General features: G+C 45.4%; 1 protein-coding gene across 11 annotated transcripts in view; it reads left to right on the top strand.

The window, feature by feature from the left end:
* Positions 1-26,388, top strand: part of BRD8 (bromodomain containing 8) — a 1,923,539-nt gene that overhangs the window by 689,147 nt on the left and 1,208,004 nt on the right. For all 11 annotated transcript variants that reach the window (XM_044069501.1, XM_044069500.1, XM_044069496.1 and 8 more), the window contains one exon: positions 1,122-1,255. In XM_044069501.1, coding sequence (XP_043925436.1) covers positions 1,122-1,255 — 134 coding nt within the window. The remainder of the gene's footprint in view (positions 1-1,121; positions 1,256-26,388) is intronic.

Here is a 26,388-nt window from a genome sequence, read left to right on the forward strand (position 1 = left end):
AATGTATGCTTTAAATAAATAAAAATTACTTTGTTTACTTTTAAAACTCATTGAATTTTAAGCATGGTAGCCGTAGTACATGTGAGTTCTGCACAGTTTGTCTGCACTCCTCTCCTGCACAGGATACTTCAGGAATTCCTGGAGTTTTGGTCCTTGAGTGTAACTGATGGCATTTACTCGGTTCCATTTCTGTATGGTGGCTAATAGTAATGCAGCTGCTGATATATATTTTTAAACTGTGCATATCTTGCTTGGGTCAGAAAGGTAGGTTTTCCTCTAGGTACACAGATTGAGTTTCAGGAGTTTCCTTTTGAAGGCCCTTGCTTGTTTTGTCTAAAATGCCCCTTTCAAAAAAAATACATATGTGAATATCTCTGTGAGAAATTATATTTCTTTTTTTTTTTTTGTAGCCATTATAATCTTATCAGGGCAACATATTTTCTGCTCTTTGAACACTTTCTCCTTAGGACATGTTTTTTGTGGATTTTACTTCCCCCCTTATTTCCTAAGCATTATGCAAGGTCTGTCTGTCTACCACAGAATTAATAGAGAGAGTTCTCTTTTGAACAAGTCATGATGGATGCTTGTCTGTCTTCACTTTATTGGCGAATGTGATTTAAAACTTGATGCCACCTTTGTTTCTATGAATTTGTGCATACTTCACCTACTTCTGTAGCTCTTGACTGTCATCTTGGTTCTTGAGAACACCGGGAAGAAAGATAAATTGAATTCTGGTATGGCAGTTGATGTGCTTTCTTCAGTTTAGTTGATGCTAATTTCTTTGTGTGATTAAAAAAAAAAAAAAAAAAAAAAGAACATCGTCCCTTTTCGGTTGTTGTTCTGGTTGGTTTTAAGTGCAAATCTGTGTGAGTGTAATAAAATGCAGTTAGTAGGAAAATGAGCTTGAGTGTAAGAAGGATGCAGTGGGTGTGTAACCTTCAATGATGGAGTTTGGCATTGGCTTCCTACTGTGCTGTGTGTGTCTGTGTAGCTGCTCATGTGTTTTGCTGTTTCATTGACTTTGTGAGGCAGCGTAGGTTATATTTGCATATATATGAAAAGTCCTGTGTACCTAATTTACTTTATAGAATTACTTTAACAAATAAACTTTTTATCCACAGCTCGCCAAGCAGCAAAAAATGCTCCCAAGAGATTGCCAGGTGCAGCAGGGCGATCTCCATTGGATGCCTGCTCCCCTGGGGCCGACTACAGCTTTGTGGATTTGTCCCAGCCTGCTGTGGGTGAAGGAAGTAGTGTAAGTAGGAATGTGAACTCGAGATATGTGGATCCAGTATGTTTTATTTTGCTATAAATTATTTTGGAATCTTATGCAGAGATGTTAAATGAATATTAATGTCTATAGGTTTGCAGTATTTTGTTAGCGGACGGTGCTTCACTCTGCTTATTGATGTACTAGTTATGTAAACATCCCCTCAGATATAGGGACCCTGCAAAATGTTTTCTTTAATAGTTTTAGGAATCCTGAAAATTTTTAGAATAATGGGGTTTGGGACCTTAAAAAATCATTTAAGTCCTTGAGATGTTGTCAGTAGCTCATCCAGCAAAACTTTGATACCCCGATAGGCAATGTTAATCTTGTTGAGAGATACGGTGGTATAAGTACCGTTGTCACCAAAGAAATTGAACATTCTACCTGAGTAGTCATGTATGTCATAATCACCCCCCCCCCCCCCCCGGTCAGGTTTCATACATCTGACATTTGAGTTGGATTTTAAGGCCCTTTAAAGTTATTTTGCAAGGCTTCCTGTGTTTCTTATACATAACATGCTGATTGGAGCATTTGGGAGGCATGTCACTTGCTGAATGTATTTTAACATGATTTTTTCTTTTAACAATGGTTCTGATGATGTCTGCAGGTGTAGACGAAAGTGCTTAACCGTATTTGTGGATTATTAAAGGTTCAGTGATTTTTGGCAGCTGCATTACCGGAGTTTCTGGTTTATACTTCATGACGCACATATATTGAAACAATGTCAACAGCTGTAGCAGTGATCCCATACATTAAGCAGTACACTCAGACAATGTACTGACAAACACGGGGCAGTCAGTGTATATGACTCAACCAAGCAATGCTGAAATTGCCAGTGACCACACTGAGCATAGTTTTACTCATGATCTCTCCATTTCACAATGCATAACATTCACACCACACTTAACGGCACACTTTCATTTCCCACAAGTACACATTAATCCACACACCCCAACACAACATACCAGTCAACCTTGGGGCTTTTCTCACCTCTTTGCAAAACACTGCTGTAATGGTTTTTCCAAACAAAATGAATTGATGGATGTCAGTGCAGGACACCCACCCCTTGCAGATAGTCACTTCACTGCACTGACACAGTTGTCTCCCTCTGCTTAGCTACAAGCAGGTGTCAGTCGAGATTTACTCCATAATCTGGTTACACCACACACAGGACTGGATAACCAGGATTCAGTGTCTTCACAAAAGAATTGAGTATGGATAATGTGGGCAAATGGTCATTGTTACTACATTTTTATTTATTTTATTTATTTAACATTTGTTGACCGGGAAAGTCCGACTAGGTTCCATAGAGCCTGTTTTCAGCGGAGGCCCGGGGAGAAATGCTCCAGATGCATGTCTTTGGAATGTAGGAGGAAACCGGAGTACCCAGAGGAAACCCACGCGAACACAGGGAGAACATGCAAACTCCACACAGAAGGCACCCCAGCCGAGAATCGAACCGGAGAACCTCTTGCTGTGAGGCGACAACGTTAACCGCTGCACCACTGTGCCGCGCACTGACGTCAGTGCGCCAGGGGTATATAAGAGGCATCCGACGCCATTTTCTTCAGTCTTTCTTGCCGCGCGGTGCCCGAAGCAAAAGCAGTTTGCAAGTGCCGGTCGGCCGACACCTGATATTTTCGAATTGAGTTTCAGTCCGAAGTCTTCAAATCTAAGTACCCTGTTGGGGAACCTTTTCTTGCCTCAGTCCGATGTCAGAAAAAGTTAACAATTGTATTTCTTGTGGGAAGCAAATACCTCATAAGGATTTCATTCTTATTGTATACCTTGCCTAGGCCCAGACCACGGTGTCACTGGTTGTCGGTTTTGTGCTAGGTTCAATAAGCGAACTGTAAAGCGACGCTTTGATTTCGCTCGACACTACTTTGGTAGTAAATTTAATTATACTATGCCGTCGGAGCAACCGACTACCGCTGTGCATAAAAAATGCAAAGATAAAGACAGGCAGCCTAGATCCAAGCCAGACTCCGAGGCCTCTGTTGGGCCGGTCGCCGGTTCTCCGGTTTTCAGTGAGGCACCTACGCAGTCCCTGACGACCGCAGAATTGGAACCCCAGACCGCTTCGGATTCTCAAGCAGAGAGTACTAGGCCGACGCAGCCATTTTCTTTAGCCCCTACCGACACCATTGCAGAAGGAGAAGCCGGTGCTGTGGAAACACCTTCGGTTACAGAAGGTGTCTTTAGACCGACTACTCTCACCATCAAATCTTATGCTAAGCTTAAGACTCCTTCAAAACCTAAAAACACTGTACATCAGTCTCCAGTTCAAGGCCCCATGCCCAAGAAACAGATGCTTAAGATGGCTGAAGATTTGATTACTCTGATCAGGGGTTCCCAACCCCCCCGCCCCCCCCCCAGACAAAAGGCCAAGACAAGAGAAGGATTATGCCTCTTCTGATCAAGTTTCTATTTCCTCAGTCTCCTCTGAGGAACAGGATTACTCCTTTCCCCCTTATGAAGATTCTGATGCTGAAGATTCCATTCCCTCAGCATCTCCCCCTGAAGACTATTCCTCTGGGGAAACCTTACATTTGTCTTCAAACCCAGTTTTATGACACCAACTAGTCATCGCCTTTTCAGTAGTCCGCCCATAACCAGCAAGCCTTGCTGTCTTTGACACTTTGACTAGCAGAAACATACACACGAACACATGCATGCACATTACATGTGTTGGTGAACAATGATATTTCGAGTTCCTAAAATATTGGCATATGTCTGCTCAGGGCACCCCACAGATGTTGCAGCAAGCCCATTGCACTGATCACCACCATCCCCCCAAGTAAAGCTACAAGCCAGTGTCAGTCCAGCTTTGCCTCACAATTCTGTTATCCCACATATGCAATAATTAAACACACACAAGCAGCCTAAATGTCACATGACCATGACACAGTGGCCAGTTCTCTACAAAACAGTGTTGCATGACTACTGTGTACACATCAACTGCTGTTTTCCCTACCCATGACTACAAACCTAGTATACTGACATGTCCATCTCTTGTCCAGGCAGCTTTCAAATGGCAGTTGCAAAATGGTTGCCTTTTGCACTGTTAATACAACCCACACATCTGATATTGTTAATCCTCGTTCATTCCTTACGCATGGGTATCTGTTCCGAGCTTGGAACTGAGCCAGCCATTTTCCAAGCTCGCGTCAGCTGCAAACTCTCGAGCTAAACTGTTACCCACAATCCCCCTCTCCCTGTTACCTCAGATTTATTTTGCCGCGTTGCCATTCTGTTGTGTCAAGCTACTTCTCTTGAGCTAAGGTATAGTCAATTGTTGTTTAATAGCTTTATAGACTACTTTTCTGTCAGAAAAGTTCATTTTTTATTATATCTTACCCTATCGCATCTAGCGCTTATATTTCCTTCAGGTTTTTCTGCCTTTTCTTTATCACTTTACCGCAAGGTGTTCTCCCTTTACCATTGTTGGTAATACTTTCACCCTTTTCTCTCATACCTTCGGGTACTCTCTTGTACCATTGTTGGTAACTTTTTATACTGTTTAATTTGCTGTCATGGCAGATAAGAAAGGTAGTCTGGAATTTAAGCGGTGTTCTGATTGTGGAGACAAACTGCCTACTTCTGATGCACATTCTTTGTGTGTTTATTGTTTGGGAGCTTCCTATTTCTCTGTTGATCCACCCTGTACTATTTGTGACAACTTTTCTAATAGAACCTTGTTGGAAAGGAAAAATAAGCTGATACTGAAGGGACTTCTAAAATCTCCCTTTTCAGAGGCTATTTCTGGGTCGGAGGCCTCAACCCCTTCTAGAGCCCATAAGAAAACCTTGAATGTTTCTACTAAGGCTAAATCTTTGCCTTTGTCCCCGGCTGGGGACTCCCGCCAACCAAAACCCAAAAAGGCTAAAGATGTTCATCGTGTTACCCTGCTGCAGTCATCACACTTGGGTTATCCTGTCATCAGGTGGTCCCGCAGTCGGCCTGAATTCCAAAGTCTTGGTCCGGCGTCGGTTGCTGTCACTTCTTCCCTGACGTCAGTGCACCAGGGGTATATAAGAGGCATCCGACGCCATTTTCTTCAGTCTTTCTTGCTGCGCGGTGCCCGAAGCAGAAGCAGTTTGCAAGTGCCGGTCGGCCGACACCTGATATTTTCGAATCGAGTTTCAGTCCGAAGTCTTTAAAGCTAAGTACCCCGTTGGGGAACCTTTTCTTGCCTCAGTCCGATGTCAGAAAAAGTTAACAATTGTATTTCTTGTGGGAAGCAAATACCTCATAAGGATTTCATTCTTATTGTATACCTTGCCTAGGCCCAGACCACAATGTCACTGGTTGTCGGTTTTGTGCTAGGTTCAATAAGTGAACTGTAAAGCGACGCTTTGATTTCGCTCGACACTACTTTGGTAGGAAATTTAATTATACTATGCCGTCGGAGCAACCGACTACCGCTGTGCATAAAAAATGCAAAGATAAAGACAGGCAGCCTAGATCCAAGCCAGACTCCGAGGCCTCTGTTGGGCCGGTCGCCGGTTCTCCGGTTTTCAGTTAGGCACCTACGCAGTCCCTGACGACCGCAGAATTGGAACCCCAGACCGCTTCGGATTCTCAAGCAGAGAGTACTAGGCCGACGCAGCCATTTTCTTTAGCCCCTACCGACACCATTGCAGAAGGAGAAGCCGGTGCTGTGGAAACACCTTCGGTTACAGAAGGTGTTTTTAGACCGACTACTCTCACCATCAAATCTTATGCTAAGCTTAAGACTCCTTCAAAACTTAAAAACACTGTACATCAGTCTCCAGTTCAAGGCCCCATGCCTAAGAAACAGATGCTTAAGATGGCTGAAGATTTGATTACTCTGATCAGGGGTTCCCAACCCCCTCCCCCCCAGACAAAAGACCAAGACAAGAGAAGGATTATGCCGCTTCTGATCAAGTTTATATTTCCTCAGACTCCTCTGAGGAACAGGATTACTCCTTTCCCCCTTATGAAGATTCTGATGCTGAAGATTCCATTCCCTCAGCATCTCCCCCTGAAGACTATTCCTCTGGGGAAACCTTACATACCATGAGGGAACATTTCTACTGGGAAGGTCAGGACTACTCCGACTCAAAGAAAAGGCTCCGAGAGTTTCTTTTACTTCCCCAGCACAGACCACTTGCTATCCCTCCAGTTTTAGACATTGTGGATGATGTTTACTTAGAATCTAGTATAAATCCAGATTATCTGCCTCCTGCTCCAGCCAAACCAGACAGATACTACAGAGTGCCTGACTCACACAAATTCCTTTACAAAAGCCCTGTTGCTGACCCAGAAACAATCTCCCAGGGTCCCAAAGGGGCTAAGGCTTCCATGGCTAAAAACCCTGTGCCCTCTGAAAGGGACTGCAGAGCACCAGATAGATGGGGAAGAAGGTTTACACCTCAGCTACTCTGGCTATGAGAGCACTAAATTGTCAATTTCACATGCTGAAATATCAGCAATTCCTAATGTCTCAATTAAAACAAAAGATGAGCACACACTCTCAACAGTCTGAATTGAAGGAAATGCAGGATCTGTTGCATGCAGCTGAACAGGTGGGCAAACATACTTTATAATGTGGATTTGATTCATTGGAAGCTTCCTGTAGAGCAGTTGTTACTGGGTCTGTCATACGTAGGCATACTTGGTTAAAGGAACAGACTCTGCCGGATCATGTTAAAGCAAAATTACTGGATGCACCTTTACAGCAGGATGTCTTATTTGGTGTTAAAGCAGAAGAGGTTTTAAAGAAAATGGAGAATAAGGCAAAGTCTATGCAGACAGTCAAATATTTCTTACAGGTACAACCTCCTCGCTTCAGCAGAAATTGGCCAACAAAAAATTGGTCCTTTCCAGCTTCTGACAGACCACAGAGGGGTAAATACAGATGCCCAAGGGGCAGAAGTCAAGCACAAATCCCTTACAAACCTCACCAATGGGCCACTGCAACACAGAAGGGCGGAGAAGACAGGCCTCAAACTACTAGAAGACAAACACAATGACTCAACCCTCAAACTGCCAAGCAAAACTCTCTTGGCAGCTCCCTTGGGAGGAAAATTAGCACTTTTTGCAAACAACTGGCGCATCATTACAAAGAACAAATGGGTCCTAAACATTATCTCACAAGGATGCAGATTCCATTTCCACACCTTACCAAGGATAAAAGGAATGCCAAACCTGCCACAAAATCAATGGGCAGAGGCACAAAAACAAATTGAAGCTCTCATGGACATGAGAGCCATTCAACTGGTACCTACAAAGGAGCAAGGCCAAGGATTTTACCCAAGGCTCTTTCTAGTTCCCAGAAAGGACAATGCATGGAGACCCGTTCTGGACCTTTCAATTCTAAACACCTACTTGCAAGTACCCAAATTCAAGATGCTAACACTGCAGCAGCTTCTTCCCATGTTGGGCAAGAAGGCTTGGCTAGTAACGTTGGACCTCAAGGAGGCATACCTGCATGTCCCTATCAGACAAAATTGCAGAAGATACCTCCGTTTCATTGCAGGTTCAACCCATTACCAATTCTCTGCACTGCCCTTTGGCTTATCTACTGCACCCAGGGTCTTCACAAAATGCCTGGCACCAGTAATTGCAAACTGCAAACAAAGAGGAATTCAAATATACCCATACCTGGACGACTGCCTCATTCAAGCAGAAAGCAAGGACATTCTCTTACAACATCTGGCGTTTGTAAAACACCTTCTAAGTTGCCTAGGGTACACAGTAAATGAAAAGAAATCAAAACTAGTCCCCTCACAGAACATGACATTCCTGGGTGCCAGCTTGAATACAACGGCCCAGATGGCTTACCTCACGTCAGACAAGCAACTACAGCTAACTCAATACTTCAAAATTATGGCAACAAAAACCCAACTCCCTGCAAGAAAAATTCTGCAGGCCTTGGGATTCATGGCATCTTGCATACTACTAATACCATTTGCAAAACTGCATATGAGGAAACTACAATGGTACCTGAAAAGTGTATGGACTCAACACAGCCACAGCTTGGAAACAATGATACCTCTCATTCCCTGCCTTCAACAGGAGTTTCTATGGTGGTCACAGGCATGTCACCTCAACAAGGGTCAGCCTTTCACCTTACCCCCAGCCAGGCAAACTATGACAACAGATGCATCGGACTATGCCTGGGGAGCACACATGGCAGGGCAGTGCATTCAAGGCAGATGGACTGCAGATCAAAGATACCTGCACATCAGTCAAAAAGAAATGCTAGCCGTACAGAATGCTCTGACAGCCTTCAAGGACCTCTCACATCCAGGACAACTTATTATAAGGACAGACAATACCACAGTAATGTGGTACATAAACAAACAAGGGGGTACACACTCCTACCCTCTATGCAGGCAAGCAATGACCTTGTGGAACACAGCACTGACTTGCCAGGTTCAGTTACAAGCACAATTCCTGCCAGGAAGAAAGAACACATTGGCAGACGACCTAAGCAGGAACATCATGGATCCCCATGACTGGAAACTGGATCCACAAATATTTGCAATGATAACTCAAAAATGGAGGCGCCCAGACATAGACCCCTTTGCCAACCCCCAAAACTATCAGCTACCAAAATTTTGCACAAGGACATTCCACCATCAAGCTTGGAAAGTGGACGCACTCTCATTCAGTTGGAAAATGTTGACAGTATATGCCTTCCCTCCACTGCCCCTTCTAACAAAGGTGCTGTGAAAGTCAGAATGGAGAGACCACAAATGATACTCATTGCCCCAGACTGGCCACGCCAGCACTGGTACCCACTACTAAGGAACATGGCCCACGGCCCACCATGGATTTTACCACAAATTCCTCATCTGCTCACACTGCAAGACAGTCAGATTCTACACAGCCAGCTCAAGACCTTAAACCTGGCTGCATGGCAATTCACCTAAACAACCAGCCAGCTCCTCTTTCACAAGCTGTTATGGATGTCATTCTGGAGGCCAGGAGGCCTAGCACCAGGAAAGCCTACTCAGACAAATGGAAAAGATTTTGCGCTTGGAACCAAGCTAAAGGTCAAAATCCCTTTGAGCCTGACATACCTCAGATTCTACTATATTTAACTGAGATGTTACACAAAGGACTTTGCTTTTCATCTATTAAAATCCACGCCTCAGCTATTTCAGCTCACTACAGCACGGATCCTCCCTTATTTTCACATCCACTTCTAAGGCAGTACCTCAGAGGGGCCAAAAACATTAGGCCTCCCAGGAGAGCACCAACGCCAACTTGGGACCTCAATTTTGTTCTGGAAAAGCTTACGCTTCCACCTTTTGAGCCAGCTTTCTCAGCTGATCTAAAGTTTATATCATGGAAAACTGCCCTGCTGCTAGCAATTACTTCAGCCAGAAGAGTCTCGGAGCTACAGGCGCTAATGGCAGTGGAGCATTTCCTCATTTTTCATCAAGACAGAGTCTATCTACGAACTAACCCCTCCTTTATGCCAAAGGTGGTTTCCAGTGTGGCTCTAAATCAAACCATCCATTTACCCACCTTTTTCCCAAATCCACAGAACAAAGGTGAAAGACTCCTGCACTCCTTGGACATTCACAGGCAACTATGTTACTACTTGGATAAAACTAAGGCTTTCAGAAAATCTGACCAGCTCTTTGTATCCTATGCTACAGCATCACAAGGAAAGACCATCTCAAAACAGACTATTTCAAAATGGATAGGACATTGCATACGTTTTTGCTACACCCATCATGGAAAACCAGTTCCTGCTAGCATAAGACCCCACTCCACCAGGGCAGCAGCTACATCTACAGCCTTCCTCAGGGGGGTGCCAACCAAAGATATTCTGGAAGCTGCAACTTGGAGTTCAGTACACAGCTTCACCAAACACTATCACTTACCACTATACTCTAAGACTAGAGCTGGCTTCGCCACTACAGTTTTGCAGGGCCTTCTAGCCTCCTCTAACCCTGTTTGATTCCACCTCCCATCCTTAGCTTTGGGATTCAACCCAAGTGTGATGACTGCAGCAGGGTAAACACGATGAACATAGTACAGTTTTGTACCTACCATAAATGTAGATGTTCGAGTGTTCACCCTGCTGCAGTCCAGGTTACCCTCCCTCCATCCCCTCTCAACTAACTAGGCTTATCTATACCTTTCTATCCTATACAACCTCTGTGGTGTATTTGCTTTTGACTGAAGGTATTGTTTTATTTTTATGTATATATATATATATATATATATATATATATATATATATTTTTTTTTTATATAGCAATATGTATTGCCTACCTATTGGGGGCACCTGACATCTGGGGCAAGAAAAACTGAAGAAAATGGCGTTGGATGCCTCTTGTATACCCCTGGCACACTGACGTCAGGGAAGAAGCAGCATCAACCGACGCTGGACCAAGACTTTGGAATTCAGGCCGACTGAGGGACCACCTGACGACAGGATAACCCAAGTGTGATGACTGCAGCAGGGTGAACACGCGAACATCTACATTTATGGTAGGTACAAAACTGTACTTTTCGTCTCCGGAGCTTTCTCAGTCAGCCCTAGTGCTTTCGGTGCCTAGACCTTCGGCACCGAGGCCTTCGGCTCCATTGGTGATTTCGGCTCCGTCTTCTCCTGCAGCCTTCTATATATCAGCACCGAGTGGCTCCTCGGTTCAGACCATTGCTTCTGTATCGGCACTGACCATTCAGTTGGTGTAGACCTTGACTATGTCGGCTCTGAGATCTTCCTCGGAACCGACGCCTTTATTATTGACTCCAGTGTCGGTGCAGACAATGACCTCGGCACCGATGACTTCTTTGGTGCAGACAACAGTAGTCCAGTCTTTCTCGGCACTGTTGTCCTCGGTGCGGTCAGATGAGATGGGCACCGAGTCTGCCTCTTTTGTGGACAGACCTGTTTCTCCCTCAGTCTGCGTGAGGTCCACTAGATGCCTTTCCGAACATGATGTGTTGCATCTTGTGGACCAGGCATTCTTGGCCATAGGTATCCCACCCCCCACAGGAACTATCCTTCCTTGGGAGGTGATCACCCATCTCCAAAGACCCCTTCTTATTCTCCTCCTTCATTGCCTTTGAAGTCCATTGATATAGCACAGTCTTCCCCTTCTGCGGTTTCCTTTATGGATCTCACTAAGGAACCGCAGTTGCCTTCGTGGCAGGAAAGTTTTGCTACGACCCAGGATGTCAGCTGTGACACGCATAGCTTGCTGCTCCACAGCCATCCAGGGACTCTGGGTCGGCAGGCTGAGCCACTTAAGGGAGGGGTGCTCCCTGTCCAAGACAATACACTCCTCTTCAGGTGGACCAGCCTTCCAACTGATGGAGAAGGCTTTTGCTGCTGCTGGTGATACCGGACTGTCTATACCTCTGCCCTCCTCTGGTACACTGGTTTCACAAGTCGCATCTAGCGGACACCGGGTGCAAGGGCCGCAGGGTGTATTCCCTCAGGAATCTCCCTTTCTGCTGTCTTCTCCAGCTTCTCCTGCTGAGGAGGTCCACCAGAAAAGCTTGTGTAAGAGGAAGTACATGGACTCCACAGAGGAATCCCTCACCGAAGATACAGATTTTGATGAGGGGGAAGGATGGCCTCGGTCACCCTCTGAGGTATCCTTTGGCAATATCCTCGAAATCCAGAAACAGAGAGGTGACTGGCATTCCTCTAATCCGACCTCTGAGGAATCTGTGTTCCTGCAGGCCTTTCGCGCTCGGCCCCCTACCTCCTGTGTTACTCCACCTGCCGATGAACTTGTCAGGCTCATTGTGCAGCGTGCTTGGAAGGCTCCTGATACCGTTGAAGCTGTTCCCTGGAGGCCAGATAAGATCTTGTCCCCTCCTGCTTCGGATTCCCATTGGTCCAAAGATCTTCCTGTGGATGCTTTGGTGGTGGCGGCTGCAACAAAAAAGGATCTGGCAGAAGAAGAAAGCCAGACTGTCCATCCGCCTAACAGAGAGTCCCGGGCCCTGGACAAGATAGGGAAGAGCGCACCTTTGCTTCAGCGACCTTTGCTATCAGGTCCCTGAATTATATGGCACATTTTACTAGGCTTCAGAGGGATCTGGTTTCTGAGCTCTCTGAAAACTTGGCTGGTACCTTGTCTGATGAGGTCCGTGACAAAGTGGCCTCTCAGCTGGCCACCATTGAGTCTATGTCTAACTCCTCTATGCGACTGATATCTCACGCATCAGGAGCAGCTAGAGCAGTGGGTTCAGCGGCGGTCTTGAGACGACACGCCTGGATGCGCTTGTGCAACTTCGCGGAACCCGTTAAGTCTTCTTTTCTTAATGTCCCTATTGAGGCCTCCTCGTTGTTTCGGCCCAAAAGCACACTGGCCAGATGTGAACAGGATGGTAAGACCCTTTCTGCCATAGGTGTCCGTTATTTTTCCCCTCAACGTGATTTCTCCCGAAACCAAAAGAGTGGGAAGGTATGATTCAAGAAATCTCAGGGTCCTTTCCGTGACACACAGGCCGAGTTCTCCCCCGGCGGCAGAGGGGGAAACTCACAGGGAAGATGCTTCTTTCGGGGCAGAGGGGGTCTGCATAACCAGGGTTCCAGGGATTCTTTCCCTGGTCAAGCCTACCATTGCTCCTGAAGAGCAGCCCAACTCCTTTCCTCTGGAGGTGGTTGGGGGACGTTTCTCCTTGTACCCTTCTGCCTGGCTAACCATCACCACCGATTCTTGGGTACAAAGGATTATAACCAGAGGTAGGTTATCATATCCCCTTCGATCTTTGTCCCGTCCCTTCAAAAAAATCTTCCCGATGTTCCACTCAGTCAAAGGGAAGAAGCAGCACTAGAGATAGAAAAGCTGCTAAGAAAAAGAGTCATCCAAATAGTCCCTCCAGACCAGATAGGATCCGGATTCTACTTAAGATTGTTTTTGGTGCCAAAGAAAACCGGGGACTGGAGACCAATTTTGGATCTCTGTGTATTGTTTGTGAGAGTACAAAAATTCCGGACGGTCACAATACAGTCTATCCTCCTGCTGTTGGAAAAAGACGATTGGATGTGCTCTGTAGATCTTCAAGATGCGTACTACCACATAAAGGTGGACAGGCCATCAAGAAGATTTCTGCGGTTCTGTGCGGGAGCCAGTCACTACCATTTCAGAGTACTGCCTTTCGGACTCTCTACAGCCCCCAGAGTGTTCACAAAGTGCGTGGCAGTTGTCACAGCTCACTTGCGACTTCAAGGATTCCAGGTGTTTCCATACCTAGACGACTGGCTCATTTCTGCCCCCACCAGACATCTACTGGAAAAAGCCCTGGCATACTCCCTCCTCGTTGCTCAAAGGTTAGGCGTAACCATAAACTGGCAAAAATCAAATCTCACCCCATCTCAGTCGACAGAATTCATAAGGGTTATCTTGGACACAAAAACTGCAGAGCTGCTATTCCAGAACACAGAATTCTAAGATAAAGCAACAACTACTTCCAATCCTTTCAGAGGAAAAGTACATGGCTCACTCGGTTCTACAGCTGTTGGGTTCCATGGCAGCCTCCATCACCATTGTTCCCCTGGCCAGGTTTCACATGAGGCTTCTACAATGGCTACTGCTCACCCAATGGTATCCCTTTCAGCATCCCCTTTCAGCCATGATTCATGTAACCCACAGGTGCAAGCAGGATTTAAATTGGTGGATGACACACAATCTCTCACAATGGTCTCGTCCCTTCTCCCCCCAGTAACCCAAGGCCACAGTGACCACGGACACCTCCCTGATGGGGTGGGGGGGGGGGCTATGTCAGGGACAGACCGTTCAAGGCACTTGGTCCGAACTGGAGGCCCATCTGCATATAAATGTTCTAGAGCTGAGGGCGGTGCTTCTGGCGTTGCAAGCATTCCATCCCCTGCTGCCATCTGGGACAATTGCGATTCAATCAGACAACATGGCGGTGGTCTGGTACATCAACAAGCAGTGTGGAACCAAATCTTACCCCCTTTGTCGAGCCATGAGAATATGGCAATAGGCGATGGCAACCAACCGTTTTCTTCTAGCAACGCACATTCCCAGGAGTTCCAACGTGATAGCAGACAGACTCAGCAGGTGCATTCTTCAACCTCACGAGTGATCCCTGAATCCCTTGATAGCGGCGGAGATCTTCCACCGCTGGGGTCGTCCTTGCGACCTCTTTGCATCCCCGACCAACTACAAATGCAGCAACTACTTCACCCTGATTCCCCCTCTGGGACAGTCACCCAGGGACGCTCTAGTCCACGATTGGCCCTCGGGTCTTCTTTACGCATTTCCATCCTTTCCCCTCATCCCCCAGTTTCTGAAGAAAGCCCGTCAGTTGAAGAGCAAGGTGATCCTCATAGCACCATATTGGCCTCAACAGATTTTGTTCCCCTTCCTTTGGCCTCACCTACTAGATCGACCATGAATTCTCCATTCAACCCCGGAATTGATCTCACATCCACAGAACCTGATTCATCCCAACTTGAACAGCCTGAAGCTCATGGCTTGGCTACTCCAATTCCCTTGATTACCAGGCAGAATGGTCTTTCTTTACCAGTACGTGATATTCTCATTGCTTCTCAAGTCTTCCACTAGAATTACTTATCTGAGCAAGTGGAAAAGATTTACCTGTTGGCTGAAAGATAAACAAGTAGACCCCTTTTCAGCACCAGTGTCGACAGTATTAGACTATTTGGCCGACCTGTTTTAATCGGGTCTATCGGCCCCTACCATTAGAGTTCATTTGGCTGCAATTTCTAATTTTCATGAGGGTGTCCAAGGTTCCTCTCTTATGTCCAATAAATTGTGCAAGACCTTCATAAAAGGTGTGAATCATCCGAAGCCACCTTTTAGAGAACCTACTCAACCATGGGATTGATCATTAGTTCTACAAGCTCTGACAATGTCACCTTTCGAACCAGCCTCTTCCTGCGACCTCAAGTATTTGTCATGGAAAACCTTGTTTTTGGTCGCCATTACTTCTGCCAGGCGTATTTTTGAGCTTCAAGCTTTATGTGTCAAAAGTCCATACGTGATTTTTCATAGAGATAGAGTGTCTCTGAGAACTAATCCGTCATTTCTGCCTAAAGTGATCTCTGAAATGTCCATTAATCAAGCCATTGAATTGCCAGTTTTCTTTCCAAATCATTCAAACAGAGGAGAGTATTGCCTACATATACCCTAGATATACACAGGCAAATCCGTTTTTATTTAAACAGGACTAAACCTTTTCGTAAATCTGACCAGTTATTTTTGGCCTTTTCTGGACGTAGATTAGGATCTGCTGTTGCTAAGGTCACATTAGCTAGATCGTTGAAAGACTGTGTGACCTTTATTTATGCACAAAGTAATATCTCTTTGCGTACTACCATGAAAGCTAATTCAACAAGGTCGGTGGCAACTTCTGCTGCCTTCCATGCCAGAGCTTCTTTACAAGACATCTGTGCAGCTGCAACTTGGTCTATGCCTCATACCTTCATCAATCATTACAAATTGGATTTGGCCTCCAGAGGAAGAGCATCTTTTGGTTCTATGGTGCTCAGGAATGTCCTTCCATGAAAGCCTCCCAGGAATAGAGGTAGCTGGGGACTCTGTCCCATGGGTAAGGAATGAACGAGGATTAACATCAGATAAGGTAGTTATGTCTTACCGTAACGTTCCATCTGTATTGTTGATCCTCGTTCAGTCATTACGACCCTCCCTCCGTCCCCCTCCTGTGGTTTCTAGTGGATCTCACCATCCATTTCTCTTAGGTTATTTGACCAGAGGTAGCCTCTACCTTCTTTGACTTGCAAACTCAATCTGAGGTAACAGGGAGAGGGGGATTGTGGGTAAGAGTTTACCTCGAGAGTTTGAAGCTGACGCAAGCTTGGAAAATGGCCGGCTCACTTCCGAGCTTGGAACCGATACCCATGCGTAATGACTGAACGGGGATCAGCAATACAGATGGAACTTTATGGTAAGACATAACTTCTTTATTTACACTACTGTCCTCTACATTCATGGCACATGCACACATACCATATACTGGTAAAGACTGGTACTTTTCCCTACTTCTCCAAAAAGCAGTGCTCCAATATCTGTGGGGACAAAAGCCCTCAATGATGTCAGCTCAGTGCCCCCACCTATTGCAGAAAGCCAACTGCACGAGCACAACTCTCTCCCTAACAAGTCAGCTAACAGGTGTCATTCCATCTTTCAGCACTTGTTCTGTGTTACACCATGGACACCCTGTGTGCATCCATGAAAGAATACACACACACACACACACACACACACACACACACACACACACACACACACACACACACACACACAACACACACAACACGCACCATGTACAACTGAAGTGTGTTGCTTTAACCACCTATACACGCAACACTGCTTCATTTACAGTGGGGGGGGGGTTCAAAAGTGCTAACACTGTCAACTCATAACAAACCCCAGTAAATGTAGCAAGCCTGATGCACTACCACAGCTCTCCCCACAGCAGGACTACAAGGTGGTGTCGATCCAGCTTTGCGCCACGCTTCTTCATTACCTTGTATACATAATACATTTATGCAGGTAAGCACACACATACAGGAGTGCACACACACACGCGCGCACACACACACACACACACACACACACACACACACACACACACACACACACACACACACACCATGTTCCAGTGAGGCCTGCTAGTTTTCCCACCTCCACACAAAGCAGTGCCACAATATCTAGGGGAGACAAAAGCCAGTGATGATGCCTGATTATGCTTTCCCTCCCATTGCAGGAAGCCTATTAGATGCAGAAACAGAATCACGTAAGAGAATAAATGTGTGTGTGTTTGTACACACTTATATATAAATAAATATATATATGTATATATGTGTGTGTGTATGTGTGTATGTATATATATATATATATTAATGTGACTTATAACCTGTATGATTCAATTGAAAAACAAATCTGTTAGGGGAAAAATATAAAAAATAAAAAACAATAAGCTGGTTGCATAAGTGTGCACACCCTTAAACTAATACTTTGTTGAAACACCTCTTGCTTTAATTACAGCATTCAATCTTCATCACTACACACCTGCCATCAATTAAAGAGACTCTGATTAACCCCATATAAAGTTCAGCTGTCCTAGTAGGATTTTTAGGTTCATAGGTTCATAGGTTCATAGGTTCATACTAGGCTATCTGCCCAAGGGCATTTACAAGCCTAGCCCATAGTTTTGTGGCTTACGCCACCCCTTTAGTATGGGGAACTATACCAATTATTTTGCTGTGCCTCTGTCGAGCAGTGACACTGAGGTAATCCCTGGGGTATATCTGCGATCTCCCATCCATTGGTCAAGATTTCTCTTGAACAAGGCCAGCGAGGTGCTCTGCCTCACATATACGGTGATTTTGTTCCACAGCATAGGAGTCTTTGGGTGATGAATCTATCCCTCCAGCACGTCCTATTAATAGCCGTGTCGAGGTTTAAGTCTGCCGCCCTTGTGGCTCTGATGGATCTAGATTTTTTGAGGTGAAGCATATTCATCAAATCTGGGTTTGACATGGCCTTGTATGTTAGGCAAAGGTCACCTCTGAGCAAGCGGTAGCGACTGAATAGAGCTGGAGTTCTTTCAGTCGGGCAGCATAGGACAGATTTTGAGACCCTTTATCCTTTTGGTGAGGAACTTTTGTGGCCTCTCCAGCTGCTGCAAGTGTCGGGTCAGATACATTCCGAATGGGGCATTGTACTCAATCATTGGTCTGATGAGTGATGAGTAGAGGGAGACAATGACCTCCCTTGATCTAGATGAGAATCCCTTCATGATAAGGTGGGCAATGTAGAAGGTCTTCCTAACTACTTTAGCTACATGGGTGTCGAATGACAGACTACTATCAACCTGGGTCCCCAGGTCCCTGATAACTTCTTCTGTGCTCAGTGGATTGCCACCTATTTGGTAGCTAGGGGTAACCTTGTTTTCGAAGGGTATGACTATGCATTTTTGGCATTTAACTTTAGGCCATGGCTCTGGCACCAGTTATCCGTTTCTGTGAGACCCTTCTGAAGGATATCTGTGTCAGATGTGTTTTCTACTATGGCCCAGTTTGCAGTCATCTGCAAACTTTGTCAGCCATAACCCTCCTGTGTTTGCTTGTACTTCAGTGAAGTAGATGCCAAACAAGAGTGGGCCTAGGACTGAGCCCTGTGGGACACCACTTGTGACAGGCTTTGAGTCTGACATGGCGCCAGCAACTCTGACCCTGTGGGTTCTGTCACTCAGCCAGTTTGAAACCCATCTTGTGATGTATGGGTTAATATTTAAGCTGATGAGTTTTTCAATGATACCCGAGTGGGGTATTGTATCGAAGGCCTTCGCCAGATCGAGGTAGGCTGTATGGACTGCCTTTCCCTCATCAATGGCTTTGGTGACTGTTTCGAAAAAGTCAACCAAGTTTAAAAGGCATAATCTGCCTTTGACAAAGCCAAAGTGGGTTGGATCCAAAGTCTGCAAATTCCCTATGTCTTTATTTATGAGGTCCATTATGATCCTCTCCATGGCTTTGCAGATAAGGCTTGTCAAGCTAATGGGCGGTAATTTCCAGGGTCGGTGGAGGCACCGCCTTTGTGAAGTGGGACCACAGTTGCAGTGCGCCACTCCTGGAGTGCGTATCCAGAGGTAAGGCTCTGATTAAACAGCTGTCCTAGCTGTGGGTTTAATTCCTCATTGAGTTCGTGGAGCACACAGCCGGGGACACCATCAGGTCCCATGGATGCTGTGTTTTTGCTTTGGAGAGCAGTTCTCACTTGGGCGTTGGAGATGTTTGGGGGCTGCAATCATTTGGTATAGATATCTCTCCTTTTGGGGGAGGGGAGAAGTTTGCACTGAACCTGTCAGCCAGTATGTTGGCAATGTCCGTAGGATCAGTAATCTTCACATCATTTTGAACTAGTTCTGAGCATATCTGGGAGTTTCCTCCCAGGTTTCTAACATAGCTAAAGAAGGCCTTATGATTGTCTTTTGAGTCTTTAGCTATTTTTCTCTCAAAATTTGCTTTGGATGATTTTATGAGAGCTCTTAGTTTTACTTATAGTGATCAAGGGTGTCTTACCTTTTAAGGATTTTGCTCTATCTTGTAGTAGCTTCCTCCTTTTGTTGTAGAGTTTGTTTATGCCTGGGGTCCACCAGACTGGGCTTGCCTTTGGTACAGAGAGTCTTTGTTTTGCTTGGGATTGCCTTATCCAAGCAGTCCTGCAGGTGCTGGTAGAAGGCATTTGTAAGTGATTCAGTGGCATGTGTACTGTTTTCCATGGCTCGGGGCCTTAAAGGAGACCACACTAGTCTTTAGAAGTGTGAAGTCGGCTTTCGAGAAGTTCTTTACTGTGGTCTTTTTATTTCAGGTGGGGTGGGATGAGGACCTCCAGCGAGATTAGTTTGTGATCTGATCTCACCAGTGAGGGGTATACTTCGGTGTTGAACATTGTGCTCCCATGTTCGTGATGATGAGGTCAAGTATGTTATCTCCTCTTGTGGGGATGGTAACTAGTTGTTCCATGGCATTTGAGTTTATGAATTCCAGGAACTTTTGGGCTAGGGTGTTTGGGCTTGAGTAGTGTTCCCAGTCTATATTAGGGTAGTTGAAGTCACCTAGTATGATGGTGTTTGGTGATACATTTATCCCTCTAGTGTTTTCAGGAAGGCCATGTGAGGTTCCTGAGTTTGTGAGGGTGGCCTGTAACATGCTACAATTTGCAGAGCAGTCTTGCCTATGGTTAATTGCACCTGGATGGTCTCCGATGCATCGTGCGTTGCAACCAGTCTTGAGGTGTGGGAGTCCTTGATGAATATGGATACACCCTCCTTTCTTGGTATTGTCCGGATTTTGGGGCGGAACGCATGATATGAGGTAAAACCTGATAGTGCTGGGGTGCTCTCAGGAGCCTTGAACCAGGTTTCTGTCACAGCACAGACATCGATGTTCTCCATACTGAGAAGGGCCTCGAGTGCGTGCATTTTGAGATTCAGACTTCTGGCATTGAGCACCATTACCCTTAGTTTTTTTCCTTTTTTGTGTTCTAGGGTGGTAGGTTTAGAATTTGAGCCTTGCCTAAAAAAGGCACTATGGGGTGGCAAGAGCCTTTGCCAATATCCGGAATCCCAGGGTGACAGGTGCAAGCCGTCCCTTGAAGCAGCGTGGCTTGTCCAGCATGTCATCCCAGGCAGACAGACACTGGATCCCCTTTGAATGACACCAGTGTTTAAGCCAATTGTTAAAGCTGATCATCTTATCTCTGTATTGTGGCATCATTCTTGGTGAAGGTAGGATACTGCTCAAGGTCAGGGTCATACCTGCCTGGGCTACATAATCAGAGAGCTCCTCGATGTCTCTTTTCATGTAGTCCAAGGAGGTACGTCTCAGGTCGTTTACACCAGCGTGGACAATGACTGAGTCGTATTTGTACCTGCTGTTGAGAGACCTGAGTGCTTGCGTTATGTGGCGGATTCTAGCGCCCGACAGGCAGCTTACTGTGACCTTCTCCTTACTCAGTCTGGTGAGCGGGACGTCAGTGTGTCTGACTATGGAGTCACCAATGACTAGTGTGTCTGGCATTTTGTTTGGCCTTAAGGGCTGTGACTGTTTGACACACTGACTGTGAGGTCTATGTGTTGCAGGTGATGTGTTCTGAGGTGGTGGTTGTTTGGGTGTCTGCTTTGGTGGCCTCTGCTGTTTTGGTAGATTTTTGATCAGAGCCTCAGTATGTCTTTGCGTGTTTATGTGTATGATTTGAGGTTGTGATGGTACTATGTGAGACTGGGTCTATAGTGTGTGTGGTAACCTTCTCCTCCTGACTGGTCTTGCCAGTCCTATGTTGAGAGAGCTCAGCCTCCAGTTTGGCTGTATAGTTGCATCTCTCGCATGTATTTGTGTTTTGTGGGAGGAGGAGAGGGTTGTCTGTGTACATGAGGCAATTGTAACATTGCCTCAATATTCCCAGGTTCACCAGCTGAGCAGGAGAGGACACTAGCAACTGATCCCTCGACATGCTAGAAGGAATAGACAAAAAAACTTTAAAGAAGATTCCGGGGGACGTGGATGACCGAGAAATGGGGGTTTGCCTTTTTGGGGTACTATCTATGACAAGAGCACCGTATCAAGGTAATAAGTACTGTTGGAGCAAGTGCTAGGCTTAACAGATAGAGAATAGTCTACTTGGAGTCAAGTAGAGATGATCTTTTTAGTTATAGTATACGCTGATTAGATCAGTAGTATAGTTCGAGGAAGGTAGCTTTAAGGGAATATTTACTCATTTGCCTGCTACAGCAAAAGCCATGGTTCACAGAGAGCTTACAAAGCATCAAAGGGATCTCATTGTAGAAAATTATCATTCAGGAGAAGGCTACAAAACAGATGTACTTCGTGTTTCACTTTTGCAGTCATTACATTTGGGTTATCTGCTTGCAGTAGCCCTCAGTCATCCTGATTAACAAAGTCTTGGGTCCTGCGTCGGTTGCTGACCCTTCTTCCATGACGTCAGGGGTGTAAAACATGCAGCCGACGCCATTACATCAGTCTTTCTTGCCGTGTGGTGCCTGAAGCAGAAGCAGTTCGCAAGTGCCCTTCGGCCAACTCTTGAAATTTCCGTTTTCGAGTTTCAGAACCGAAGTCTTCAACTAAAGCTAAGTACTTCCTTGGGGAAACTTTTTCTTACTCCTTACCGATGTCAGTAAAAGTTAATAATTGCATTTCTTGTGGAAAGCAAATACCTCACAAAGATTTTACTTCGTACTGTATTCCTTGCCTAGGCCCTGACCATGACGTACCTTGCTGTTGGTTTTGTGCCTTATTTAATCAACGCACTATCCATTGTCGGTATACTTTCGCCTCTATAAATATTTTTGTTCTCTTTTCAATTATCCTTAAATGTCATTGGCTAGCCATCTGACTACCGGTATTCTGAAAAAATGCAAAGATAAAGACAAGAGACAGGCCGCCTAGGTCCAAAGCAGCCGATGACACTTCTCCTAAGCCAGTCGCCAATTCGCCTCATTCGGTATTCAGTGAGGCGCTTTTGCAGCCCTTGATACCCGCTACTTCTGATTCGCAGGCCTCTACTGAGACCCATTCAGAGTCCGGTATGCCACGAGATGCTTCAACTGTGGAACCTGTGGATGTCTCTACTTTGGATGGGTCTGGAGCCGCAATGCAGGCACCGGCTGCTGAGGGTGTATTCAGGCCTACGGACTTGCATATTAAACTGATGCTTCCTTCTTCTTTAAGGCCTAAACCTCGAACCATGCTTAAGAAACCGACGCCCAGGCCGCATGCACAGGCCTCTGTGCCTAAAAAACAAATAAGAATGGCTGAAGATCTTATAACTCTAATCAGGGGAAGCCAACCCCCCCCCCCCTTCTAAGAGACCTAGGACTGAATTTGTTTATGAATCCTCTGATCAGGATTCTGATTTTTTCTGATTCTTCTGATGATCTGGATTTACCCTTATCTACTTATGAGAATTCTGATGCAGAGGACTCTATTCCCTCTGCTTCCCCTCCAGAGGATTTTTCTTTTGGTGAAACCTTGCACACTTTAAGGGAGCATTTTCACTGGGAAAGCCATGATTTTTCTGATTCAAAAAAGAGGCTTAGGGATTTCTTACTCCTGCCTCAGCAGAGGCCTTTAGCTATACCTCCAGTACTGGACCTTGTTGATGATGCCTTTTCAGAATCTAGTTTGGCCCCTGATTCTTTGCCTCCTGCTCCCAGAAAACCTGATAGATATTACAGGGTCCCTGATTCTCACAAGTTCCTTTTTAAAAATCCTACTGTGGATCCAGAGACTATTTCACAGGGACCCAAGGGCATTAAGGATTCTACTGCTAAAAATCCTACCCCTTCTGATAGAGACTCCATGGCGCTGGATATATGGGGTAAGAAGGTTTACACTTCTGCAACCTTGGCCATTAGGGCCTTAAGCTGTCAGTTTCATATGTTAAAGTATCAGCAACATGTTATTGGATTGCTTAAACAGAAAATGATGTTGATTCCTGACTGTGCTGAAAATAAAGAATTACAGGATTTAATGCATTCTGCTGAACAGGTTGGAAAACATACTTTGCAATGTGGATTTGATTCTTTAGAAGCCTCTTGCAGGGCTGCTGTCACTAGGTCTGTACTCAGAAGGCATGCTTCGCTTAAGAAGCAATCTTTGCCTGATCATGTTAAAGCTAAAGTATTGGATGCTCCCTTAAATCAGGACCACCTGTTTGGCAACAAAGCTTAGGAAGTTCTTAAAAAGATGGAAGATAAAGCTAAATCTATGCAAACTGTGAAAGATTTTTTTTACAAGTTCAGCCTCCAAGATTTAGTAGGCATTGGCCCTCTAAGAATTGGTCCTTTCCGGCCCCTTCCAGATCTTCTCAATCCAAACTCAGACACAGTAGAAACTCCAGGTTTCAGTCACAGGGTATGCACAAGACTAAGCAGTGGGGGGCTTCCGCATCCAACTCTGGGAGTAGAAAAACTCCCCCTATGGAAGACTGTCTCAATGACTTGCCTTTAAAACTTCCAAGCACTTATCAACTGAATGCTCCTTTAGGCGGAAAAATTGGTCTGCAGGCCAAAAACTGGAAACTCATAACCCAGGACAAATGGGTTTTAAATATAGTGTCCCAAGGATACAAGTTTCACTTCCACATTACCAACACGAAGCGGGTGGCCAGATCTACCCCCAAATCTATGGGCAGAGGCCGAAAAGCAAGTACTTTCTCTCTTAAACATGGAGGCTATTCAGTTGGCACCAGAAGAGGAAAAGGGACTAGGTTTCTATTCGAGACTTTTTCTGGTACCCAGAAAAGACAATTCATGGCATCCTATCCTGGACATTTCTACTCTAAACACCTTTTTGGTGATTCCAAAATTCAAGATGCTGACTCTTCACGAGTTGCTTCCTATGCTAGGCAAAGATGCTTGGTTGGCAGCATTAGATTTAAAAGAAGCATACCTGCACATCCCTATCAGGGAATCTTGCAGAAGACACCTACGCTTCAAAGCAGGCTACATGCATTATCAGTGCTCTGCACTGCCCTTTGGCTTATCTACTGCACCCAGGGTATTCACAAAGTGCCTAGCCCCAGTTATTGCATTTTGCAGACAAAGAAATATTCAAATATACCCATACCTAGACGATTGTCTAGTTCAGGCAGAAAGCCAGGACATACTTCTGAATCATCTGGCCTTTGTACAGAGGTTGCTGACTTGTCTGGGGTACACCATAAATGAAAAGAAATCACACCTGGTACCCTGTCAACAAATTATATTACTGGGAGCAAGCTTGAATACAACTTTGCTGATGGCTTTCCTCACGCCAGAGAAACAGACAACCTACTTCAAACAAGTGGCCACAAAAACCCTGCTATCTGCAAGGCAAATACTGCAAGCCTTGGGGTTCATGGCCTCCTGCATTCTTCTAATTCCATATGCAAGACTGCATATGAGGAAACTACAGTGGTATCTAAAAAGCCTATGGTGTCAACATTCTCAGGATCTAGAAGCAATGATTCCTATCATACCTTGCCTACGCCTAGAGTTTATTTGGTGGGCACAGGCCAGCCACCAAAACAAGGGACTACCATTCACGCTACCTCCTGCCTCCCAAATCCTAACAACAGACGCATCAGACTGTACATGGGGGGGGGGGGGGGATCAACTAGCAGGGAAGTGCATTCAGGGCAAATGGAAACCAAGTCAAATGCACCTGCATATCAATCAAAAAGAAATGTTCGCTGTACAGAATGCTCTGACAGCCTTCAAGGATCACATTCTTCCAGGACAACTAATGGTAAAAACGGACTCTTATATGGTACATAAACAAGCAGGGGGTACACATTCTTACCCCCTCTGCAGACTAGCCATGGCATTGTGGAACACAGCCTTGGGCTACCAAGTGAATCTACAAGCTCAATTCCTGCCAGGAAAACTAAATACACTGGCAGACGGACTAAGCAGAAACCTCACAAACCCATACGAGTGGAAACTGGAACCAAGGATTTTCAATATGTTGACAAGCAAATGGGGGAGCCCAGATATAGACCTGTTTGACTCCCTCCAGAACTGTCAATTGGACAGATTTTGCACAAGGATTCCCCACAAACAAGCTTGGAAAGTGGATGCTCTGTCCTTCAGCTGGAAAAACCTATCATTTTATACCTTTCCTCCTCTGCCTCTGCTCTCCAAAGTACTACTAAAGATCAAACAGTACAAGCCAAGGACAATTTTGATTGCACCAGACTGGTCACGCCAACACTGGTGTACCCCCTGTTGCACAGTATGTCACGGTTGGCCCCATGGCACCTGCTTAGACACCTTCCCTGTTGTCTCAGCAGGAGAACCATATTCTGCGCCCTCAGCTTCCATCACTGAACCTAGCAGCCTGGATAATTACCTAATCTCTCCTTTACCATCCCTCAGTAAACCAGTGATGGATATCATTTTAGAGGCAAAGAGACCTAGTACTAGGAAATCTTATGCTACGAAATGGAAAAGATTCGGTGCCTGGAACCTATCTCAAAGGATGAGCACAGCAGTGCCCAATTTACCTCCGATTTTACAATACTTAACTGAGATGCTTCACAAGGGCTTGTCCTTTTCCTCCATCAAAATTCACTCCTCAGCCATTTCAGCTCATTATACACACAACCTTCCTTCTTCTCTCACCCACTGCTCAAGCAGTTCCTCAGAGGGGCCAAAAAATTATGGCCACCGAGGAGAGCTCCAACTCTAGCCTGGGACCTTAACTTTGTCTTGGAGAAACTCAGTCTTCCACCTTTTGAGCCAGCTGCTACTGCAGAGTTAAAATTTCTTTCTTGGAAAACAGCATTCCTTTTAGCAATCACTTCAGCAAGAAGGGTATCTGAATTATAGGCCCTTATGGCAGTGGAGCCTTTCATCATCTTTCATGCGGACAGGGTGTCCCTCAGAACCAATCCCTCCTTCATGCCCAAGGTGGTATCCATTGTGGCTGTTAATCAGTCCATTCATTTGCCAACCTTCTTTCCTAATCCACAGAACAAAGGGGAACAGATACTGCACTTCTTAGATGTGCACAGACAACTTAGATTCTACTTGGACAGGACTAAACCTCAAAGGAAATCTGAACAACTGCTGGTGGCATTTGCTGCAGG

The sequence above is a fragment of the Protopterus annectens genome, chromosome 4.part0, assembly GCF_019279795.1.
Source record: "Protopterus annectens isolate FY-2018-M chromosome 4.part0, PAN1.0, whole genome shotgun sequence".
Lineage (NCBI taxonomy): Eukaryota > Metazoa > Chordata > Ceratodontiformes > Protopteridae > Protopterus > Protopterus annectens.